Source organism: Trichoplax adhaerens, genomic scaffold (assembly GCF_000150275.1).
Source record: "Trichoplax adhaerens TRIADscaffold_19 genomic scaffold, whole genome shotgun sequence".
Taxonomy (NCBI): domain Eukaryota; kingdom Metazoa; phylum Placozoa; class Uniplacotomia; order Trichoplacea; family Trichoplacidae; genus Trichoplax; species Trichoplax adhaerens.
In genome coordinates, this window is record NW_002060961.1 from 397,668 (window position 1) to 408,112 (window position 10,445).

The 10,445-nt window shown below is 36.0% G+C and overlaps 2 protein-coding genes across 2 annotated transcripts; both read right to left on the reverse strand.

The window, feature by feature from the left end:
• Positions 1-2,537: 2,537 nt before the first annotated feature.
• On the reverse strand, positions 2,538-9,045 carry TRIADDRAFT_60973 (uncharacterized protein; the record flags this gene model as incomplete). Its single annotated transcript, XM_002116959.1, has 21 exons — positions 2,538-4,895; positions 4,963-5,244; positions 5,326-5,478; positions 5,579-5,740; positions 5,816-5,981; positions 6,319-6,459; positions 6,531-6,672; positions 6,739-6,806; positions 6,881-6,958; positions 7,027-7,101; positions 7,181-7,261; positions 7,346-7,434; positions 7,541-7,609; positions 7,687-7,770; positions 7,847-7,933; positions 8,022-8,137; positions 8,224-8,323; positions 8,441-8,562; positions 8,634-8,712; positions 8,827-8,941; positions 9,032-9,045. The coding sequence occupies 21 exons, from the start codon at positions 9,043-9,045 to the stop codon at positions 2,538-2,540; spliced, it is 4,581 nt and encodes a 1,526-aa protein (XP_002116995.1).
• Positions 9,046-9,510: 465 nt separating this feature from the next.
• Positions 9,511-10,079, reverse strand: TRIADDRAFT_31777 (uncharacterized protein; the record flags this gene model as incomplete). The annotated part of the gene is made up of 2 exons (XM_002116960.1): positions 9,511-9,707; positions 9,902-10,079. Coding segments are annotated over 2 exons (375 nt in total), but the record flags the coding sequence as incomplete, so codon positions are not given.
• Positions 10,080-10,445: the final 366 nt, after the last annotated feature.

The following is a 10,445-nucleotide window of genomic DNA, read 5'->3' on the forward strand; positions in this document are numbered from 1 at the left end:
TACCGACAGTGCGCAGTACATTGTACTGAGCCATTCTCAGTCAATAGTACTGTACACTGTACACTGTAAAGTACTGTGATGGCTTCATGAAAATCCTTTTGATTGATTTTACCTACAGTACAGTGTACAGTACATTGTACTGAGCCATACTCAGTCAATTGTACTGTACTACAGTATGATGGTTTAGTGAAAATCCTTTTGATTGATTTTACCTACAGTACTGTACTGTACACTGCACAGTACTGTACTCTACAGTGCACAGTATATTGTACTGAGCCGTACTCAGTGAATAGTACTGTACTGTGATGGCTTCATGAAAATCCTTTTGATTGATTTTACCTACAGTGTATAGTGTACAGTACATTGTACTGAGCCATACTGTACTCAGTCAATAGTACTGTGATGGCGCAATGAAAATCCTTTCGATTGATTAATTTTACCTACTGTACAGTACTGTACTATTCTACATACTGCTTGTATACTGTATGAGTGTACTGTACGTACGTACAATGCAGTACTGTACTGTACAGTACAGTGTACAGTACATCGATTTTACCGCAAAAAAAAAATGATACTGTACTAGTGTAGTGTGTCACATATTGTGTATACGCGCAATTTCTCTCTCTTTGACTTTTGAAAGGCTGTAAAAGGCCCTGTTCTCTTAATCCAAGTGAGTTATCGATGTCGTGCTACTCTCTGATTCTCTGTGTTTCTTCTGATATGATTTCCAATCATTCTACTTTCTCTCTATAAATAAACTGGCTTTCTCTGTATTATTTGTATGAGTATTGACTCACGTATTCCATACAAAACATGACATACTCTACTGTACAAGTGTACAGTACAGTACAGTACAGTAGAGTTCAGCCCGCTCCACATGGCAGTACTGTAATCCCCTTGCTAATGTAAAACTAGTGATACTGGAAGTATTATCCAGTAATATCTACTAACTTTTACTGCAAGGAGGGAGAAGTTTCTCATAACGAGACTACTTATGCAGATCACTAGGAAAATTCTGACGTTACAGCAACCGCTGCATTGAAAAATAATACGTCACTATAGAAATGAAAAATTGCAACTGAGCAGATGACTAGACATCTTTTGTTCTGAAATCAATACTGTACGCTGTATATAAAGTAGAGTACAGAACTGCAAAAAGGAGAAAAACAATTGTTAATAAATAAAAGGACTTGTAAAAAAAGTCCCTGATGGTACAGTACTGTACAGCTTAGTATCGCAATCTTTCCAGTACTCTTTCCAAGGTCGTACAGTACTGTAATAACAGGGACAACTAGAAGAAAACCTTTCTACAACTGTCCATGACTGTACTCAACCAAGTCCCTATTCGCAGTCACAGATGTAAAAGTAAAAGCAAACCTACAAATCTATAATGTACATTGTACAATAGACTACGTACAGTATAGCAGCTAGAATTATATAGCACAGATAGAAGCCAGAAAATTGTACAGTCATCGATTAAAAAACGACTTCTAAATTTTGATACTACAGCCTGGACAGTACGCGTCCGCATGTTACGTATGAGCACCGTACTAGAATACAGTATATTGTACAGTATAGCGTATTATGCTGTCGTTTGCAACTTTGTATTATCAATTTATCACTCGCTCATGATTCCATATGGAACGCAACCCATACGGCTTCACTATACCCTACTGTACATGCACAATATTGAAGAGTAAAATAATGGGTTATCAATACACTTTACACTACAAAAAAACTGAAGCTAAAATCACGTCATTAAAAGTGTCCTATCCAGCCGAGCCGGTGAGCATTGCCATTGCTAATACACACATAATTGGTTAATTATACTCGTATTATTGGTACCAATTCGATTTTATTACATTTGCTGGTACTTTACTTAAATATAATAGTTTCAGATAAACAAATTTATACATCACTATTACTTTGATAAAAACTAACATGTACAATAAATAATAATATAATTATCATATTACGGTTGTATCGAATAATGATAGTAGTAGTGCAGTAAAGATAAACAGTAAAACAGATGATATCACAAATAGACAAGGTAGAACATGATGCCCTATGTCAAAAAAATTTCTTCACTTTTTTATCATATAGTATAAAATTTCAGACGTATTGCTGTAAAGCTGAGCGACAGTAACCCTTTGAGAATTCGAATCCTATATCGATTGTATTATCGGTGCAATTTGATGACTGAAATAGATACGTTAAAAACCCTTCATGTAATTGGTGTCTTTACAAAATTACAAATAAAGTTCGGAAATCCAATCTCAAAGCCCTTCTTGCAGTACTTAACAGGACTTTCGATTAGAATAGGACGTATTTCTTGGCAATATATCGAGTAAATATCTAGCATAAATGTCATTTTATACATCTGCAACTCATTACCACTTACAATGATCACGATTAGACACCAATATTTCTCTACCAACTTACGATAGGGTAACAATAACAATACTGACTGACTCATCAAATTATTAATATAGGATAACATTAATTTCCAGATAAAAGAACTAGATTAAATCGGAAATCTACATTACATACTGACTTAGATGATCTTGAGATAATAACGGATCGTCATCCTGTCCTAGGTGATCACTAGCTATGTTGGTGGATGGTAAAGAGCTAACATTATTCATAGAAAAATTTGTATCTTGCATAATCGGTGACTGATTTGGCTTATGTGTCACCGAGGCCGGAGACTTGTTCGGTATAGGTGAAGCACCGATTTGATAAGACTGAGCTGGCCTTGGCGATAGAGATATATGAGGAGGTGAGGCCATCATAACATTAGAATGATATGACTGGTTTCTAGGAGATAGCGCTGATTGTGCACCATGAGCTTGTTGATTGGCCATTGTAGGTGACATCACTTGTTGTTGCTGAGTTGGCGTTATACCTGCGCCACTTCGAATTTGATGATTTTGAGGCGATACAACAGAAGCATTAGGCATTGATTGAGTCGGAGACATCACCTTTCCTTGGTGATTTTGCAGTCCCCTTGGGGATAATACATTGCCTTGAGGTGATACCATAGACGACGCAGGCAATGATTGAGCAGGAGACAAAACTCTCTGAGGCAGAGGATGCATATTTCTCGGAGACATAACTGGCGATTGTTGTTGAGATACACCGGCTTGCGATGTATGAGGAGAAATAACTCTATCTTGAAAATTTCTAGGTGGTATAATGATACTTCTTTGATTCACGTTCGGTGGTGCCTGAGGCACTGAAGGTGTTGATAACACTCCTTGTTGAGATGCTGATAAATTTCTTGAGGACACCGCTGGATTTTGCCCTATAAGTCCTTGTGAAGACGAAATAACCTGTTGCTGTGAAGATACCACATTACGTGACTGAAAACTGTTACGCTGCTGGGCAATTCCAGCCGGCGGTCCATGGGTTGACTGAGTTGGTGACATGACTCTTTGCTGTGGAGTCATAGTATTTAGTGATGTCTTATTAACGTTTTGATGCAATGGGCCTTTTACAACGCGTTGCTGAGACATTCGTGGGTTTTGACCCATAACTGGCTGCGTCATAAATCTTTGTGATTGTTGCACACCAGATGGTTGCTGTTGCATAACCGAACCTGATTTTATTTGATTATTACCGTTAATAGGATTCGATGAAATCATTTGCGTCGGATGTGACGCTTGCAATTGCTGCTGCGGCATCTGCACCTGTCGAATTTGGTTATGTTGAAGACCTTGAGGCCGTGATTGTTGTTGCAGCGGTTGTTGAAATTGTTGTGCTGCCATTTGACGTTGTGGTGGTTGCATTTGATGCGACTGTTGCTGCTGCTGTTGTTGTTGTTGAAAATGTTGCCTATTTGGCTGATTATTCAAGCGTTGCATTGTTGGGTTAGCTTGGCCAGGATATATTTGCTGCTTATTCATTTGTTGTTGCAGTTGCACTTGCTTATTGGGAAGGAATTGATTTGATGGATCTTGAGCAGATTTCACATAGTTTCCAGTCATACTATTTGTTGGGTTCTGATTAACATTATTAGGTACAGAATGTTGATAGTTATTTTGTAACATCTGTAGCATTTTCTGTTTTTGTTCTGTCATAACTTTAGGCGCTTTTGAAGGATCCATATGTTGTACGGCAAGGTCATTGTTTCGATTTAAATTTCTATTAATGTCCGGTCGTACAGGATTTCGATAAGGTTGATAATTATTTTCTGAAGATGTAAACGTTTGTCGCCCAACAGCAGGATTATTACCCAGAGATGATGGTGACTGTGAGATCAACGATGGTGATGCGTTTCGTAATTGCCCTCTACCCATACCAATTTGCATTGTATGAGGATTACGTCCTTGTTTTAATGCGTCCTTAGAGCCGATGTTGTTAGGTGGTCCACGAGAAGGACCACCCTGCATCGAATTATATGCAACTTGACTTCTAACAGTTTGTTGAATAGGCTCTTGGGAGACAAATTGGTTATTGTATGCAGGAGTACTAGTTTGCATTACAGCCATTCGCCTTCTTGTCCATTGATCACGTTGCATCTGCTGCATACGTAATTTTTGTTTAATACTTGAACAGAATGGAACTGGACAATGGTTATCGTTACAAGTTTTTGCATGATAGCAACAAAGTGCTATGAGCTGCTTGCAAACATGACAACCAGAGTTTTTCGTTTTACAGTTCTTACTATGCTGAACTATCCACTTCATTTTATTACAACTTTTTACATCGCATCCAGGGCAAGTACAAGCATGCTGCAATGACCAGACACATCGTTGTATTGATAGGCGTCGTGATTCTTGTGGATTTCGAGATTTATCATCACCATTACATTCATTCCCTAAATCTAAGCCCAATTTCTCCATTTTGTGTTCATGTCCAAATTTATCATAACAGGATAAACATAAATCAAAGTCCTAAAAAATTCAGGATAGAAATTATTACAGACATATTATCATAATACTGATGCAACGATATACTTACATCACATATCGAACAATGGTATCTTGTTTCAACGTGATTACTACAATTGTTACACGTGTATACGAATCTGTCTTGCCCTTGATTATGCAATTCTACTAGCATTGCTATTGTCGAGTACTTTGCTCGCCTTAATGAGGAAAATTCAAAGTGCTTTTCACGAGCTAACGTTAAAAATGCATCACGACCATCCATTAAATCACAAGACATGACTAAGTCTGGATCTTTTATATCTGGTACTTCTTTCGCCTCTTCCACAGAGTATAATCGGATGACAAAGAATACCTAAAGATGTTAAACATAATGAAATAGGGTTATGTTTCTTCAGTTATGAAAACAGTGAGAATAGCACTGATAATAAAGAACCTCTTTATGTTTTTCCATAGTTGCAAATAGCCGCTGCGTAAGATCCGTTCCAGCATATGGATTCTTTTTATTTTTTCGTGTATTATTTGTCTTACTTTTGCTATTTTTCTTCATTTTCCCCTTCTTTGCCGTTTTTTTCGTACCATTAGAACCCTAAAACAATGAATCACGAAAGCATGATCAATACTTGATCTAATCTATCTAATATCGAGCTTTCTGAATAATCCAAGCCACAGCTAACGCTGTTGTCTACCTGTCCAGCAGCTTCAGCCGCCGCACTCGCCTTTCTCTCCTGCTCTTCTTGATCTATTTCCTTAATATTCTCTTCTAGAACATTTGGCCAGAAATCGCCCTCGAAATATGCCAACTGATTAGCACTGGTAATGTTTTCTTCCTGTGACATTCTATGGATATCCTATAAGTCAATAATCGATAGAAATTGATATTTATAATTATACGCTAAAAAGATTGTCTCGCAACTTAAACTAACCTTGTAATCAACAACTACACTCTCTTTCTTGGCCTTATCAAGCATCCTTTTGTACCACTCTTGCAGGCGCTTAGGTTTGGGTATCTTTTGCTCAGGTGGATGACAGTGAAAGATATAGTCATCACCTTCGCTTGGAGGACAAGCCCAAATATGTGCCATTGTATAACTAAATATGATAATAGAATAAGGAACCCTAAGAGCCTGCAAAATTTAATAACAATATCGAAGTTTAAACGCACCCAATTTTCTTAACAAATTCGAGATAACCAATGAGAATCTCATGATATACATCAGTTCGAAGATTGCTAGGCTTGAAAAAATGTACGCTGTCCAGATATGATACATATACTCGTCTGCAATGGACATAGAATATGGAAACGTTATCAGTTTCTTTAGTAATTATGATACAATGAAAAAGCCATATAAAACCGATGTTAATACAGTTGTACTACGAATGTTCATAATACATGAAAGATATCGCATCATCATTTAAAACATCTTACCTTTTGTTAGGGGGTGAGCAATCTGTTCCATATTCCTGAACATGCATACCAAAGAAGCATACATCTGTTCCGTCAATTTCTTCAAAAACGAATAGGGCTTTAGCACGATATGGGAATGACTCTGGAAATTGATCTTGAAATCTGTAAGAAATTAATACAATCTCTTAAATTCAAATGTATGAGGCAAAGACAACTCCAAAAGACATACTTACTTTGTCCTCATTCCCTGCTTCACCTCTACAGTTTTTTCAACATTCGATACCATCCGCACGGTAACATTACCGGCACCCTTGCCTTTTAAGAAATTATTGACTCTCTTTTCTATGTGATCACTTAAATTCGAATCTGGAAGTTCTACAAGAGATATTATATCTTCAGACCAATGTTACTTAAATAGTCTACGTACAGTTTAGTACTTACTGTTAGCTGAATATTTACTATCTCTTTTCCTTGATCCAGAAGTTTTCAAACAATGACTACATATGTACCTATCGTTAAATATTAAAACACAACTGCTCAAAAGGAGATCAATCTTTCCGACGAATTTTATCTTTTAACTTACCCATTAGATGATAGTTGATCATAGTGAAGGACACAAATGGAATGAAACTTTCGTCCACAGTCTATGCAAGCTGTCCAGCTGAAATCGTATCAAGGTGCACCTTAAAACACTTTCTGTTATGATTAGCTAAAAGTCAAGGAACTTACGGTTCAGGTTCTAAGTGATCATTTGTTTTCTTTTTAAAGTATTTCTTCGGTATAGCACTATCAAGATATCCCATACTGTTAATTAGTACATGTATACACAGTGACAAATAATAGGGTAAATATGTATATTCTGTATTACAAACTTTTTATTTACCTCTGAGGGATGATCGGGTCATCTCCTATTCTAACATTCTCACCTTCGATTTCACTATAACACTTTTCACAGAAATGGTATCTACATTTACGATTAGAAATCACGTTATAACATACACGTAGATAGTGTGATAATTGTAATAGTCTAATTTTAACATTACGATACCTGTCTTGATAAGTCCAATAAACTTTGTCTCTTGGGATAGTACACAGTTGTTTTCCATAACAACACAATACTTGAGGGTTGAAAACATACTGTAAAATAGTTATGGCATCTTAATATGTTATCTCATAACGACGTAAATTCAACATGCTTTCGAATTATGCTGTATATCATTATTAATGATGTAAAGGAAAGTACCTTTTTCCCGCAACAGTAATGAAAACCTCTCATGACAGGGGTAATTTCTTTTTCAAATAGCTCAGCAAGCTTTAACGTAAAATAGAGATATATTGAATCAGATAATTGTATTGCTTGCTACCAATATGACAAGTAATAAATGTTACCTTAGTGCACTGCTTGTGGACTCTCGTATTTTTCTTGTTGTATAACCAGGCATTTTCAAACATCAACCACATATCATCACAAAACTAATCCAAACAAAGTTATTATCAAAAACTTTTTTTAATACTTAATAGAGACAGTAGAGATAAACTGAGCACTTACTCCCCATGGGCTTTTGTACATTCCTTGATGCAGACGGCGACTAATTGTAGATAAATCCATAGGATGCTTTATGATATCAAAATAATCCTTTCAAAAGATAAATGCGATCGTTATAAAGAATCAAGCATATAGCTTGATAAATATTACTTCAACATATTTTCATTCTAGTGCATACTGGAATATTCAATACTTTCGGATCAACCGGCTCTCTGAAAGGCTCAGCATCAGCGGAGCTAGATAACTTCTGTAATACTGCCATCAAGGGTTGATGCAACTCCTCTTTGCTGAACACTGCAATGGTAATGATGAGTTAATAATGTACTACCACATATTTATTCCTTTATAGTTACAAATCCAAGTAGTTAATAAAGCAGTACTTTTCTTTTCGGAAACAGATTTCCGTGAATTCGACATTTCATCGCAAGGGGAAGATACCCTAGAAGAATTGTTGGACGCCGAAGGATCACCACCACGAGCCTATTTATACGAGCGCAAATACCGATGCGAATCATGTGTGATTAAATAGCCTGTTTCACCTTGTTAATACACCATACACAACTTTGCAAAGATAATTAGTTTATTGAGAATGTCTACCTTCGTGTTCGGTAAGGCTGGATTTAAATTTTGAATCAATTGTTTCGATATCGGTTTATCGTTGTTTGCTAAAGGCACTTGAGAATTTTCCCGATTGGGCAAAAAATTTACTCCTTCTTTCGCTTCAAAAATAATATCAACGACTACTTTAATGCTATAAACTTCATATCAATACACTAGTAAAAATAGTTACCTAAACGAGTTTTACGTTTTTCTTCCAATTCCTTCTTTATCTTGTAGATTTTCACGGCTAACATTTGATAATACTCTTCCTATATTTTTAAAGTTTGTTCAATTACTTAATGAGCAGCGTATAATTGAATACTTTTAATCTCACGCTACTTGGAAATAAACTACGGCTACCAGCCAAAACAACAATCCATTACCTTGCTATTAGCCTTTTGATACATATCACGCTCTACGTCATGTGCATACGTAATCAGCCGCACTTTGCGCTCGTCTTTAATCATAATTGCTGGAGGTGGAAGGATAGCTCCAATCCTAGTTAGAGTGACCAGAGTTTGTTATCTTACAGTCCAAAATAATACTAATCAATGTGACATTAACCTCAAACAAACAGGGACTACTTACAGTTTTTGCGCCATATGTTTTCTTAAACTGTTATGTATTTCGTCCCTCCATGATCTCGCATGATTATTAATGCTTAAAAATACGGAGTCAAATTTATTAATTGTAGCACAGGAAGATGAATATTATTTTAGGAATTAAAATAATAACTTGTACGCAAACTACTTCGTAATAATTGATTACCCAGACTTGGCGTCTACTGTCGCTGATATGAAACCTGCGGTACGATTTCCATTAGCTATATAAAATGATTTGCATGCGTAGCTTAATAACAAATAATAATTCAAGAAGCATCAGCAATTCAAAATAAAAAATACTTACCCAACATTGTTGATGTTATGCCGTTTCTAATAGCTAGAGAGAATATTAAAAATGTTCGTTAACATATTACTAATATTATACATTGAACCATATCTATCTTTAGGTAATACATACAGGCATTTGCAAATTGCATCATATCAGGGCGCAGCTGCGGCTTCCGGTTAGTAATCAAATCTATAGTATTGAAGATGCATAAAAATAATTAAAAAATTGATGAAGAAACCAGTAATACAATTGCATAGCAGAAGGCTATTCTCACGTTGATTTGGTCCCTTCAATATTCCGCATATTGGACAATCAGTACGAGAACAATTCTTCCAATGTGAAATTATCTGGCGTGAGGACGCACAATATAATACTACAAGATATTGAATAGATCAGAATACTTAAATCAAGCGCTTACTTAATTTTTAAATAATTCATAAAGTAGTAAAATAGACAAGCGAACAAGTATACGCAAATTCACATATCTATTATATAATCCTTGCATGGCTATTTTTACGGTGGAAAAAATTGACAGTAAAGATTTGTTAGTAGGGTTTTTATTTATACCTGGGCAGGATTTACCCTCCTGACAATTTGACATATGGGCCAAAACTCCTTTCATGGAGGTACAATGAGGTATTTCGCATTCTTTACTAGTTTCATTGCGGCTGTCTTTTCGTTGGCATTTATGAGCGTGGAGTAGAAGAATTAATTGCTGCTGGAGTAATTTACATTTATCCGGATCGTGAACGGTGATATTTGGCTGAAAAGGATTAACGGTATGATTTAAAATGTCATTGCACAAGGATTTAATATATTTGATTACACGATATAGGCTGAGAAATGAAATGCTTATTATAAACAAATACGAGTAATATTACTTTACAAATAGAAGGGTCAACAACATAAAATAGTACAGGATCGAAACTTTACGGTATCTGCAGTTAATAGAGTAGTTATACCAAATTTATCGCACATGCTATTAAATGAAAATGTGCCATTAATTACCAATGGAGTGTCTTTTAAATCTGTAGGGCATACTGAATTTCCAGGGTTAATCGCATGACCATTGCTTAACTTTTCTTGATTAGAAGAAATGGGAGATCTACCG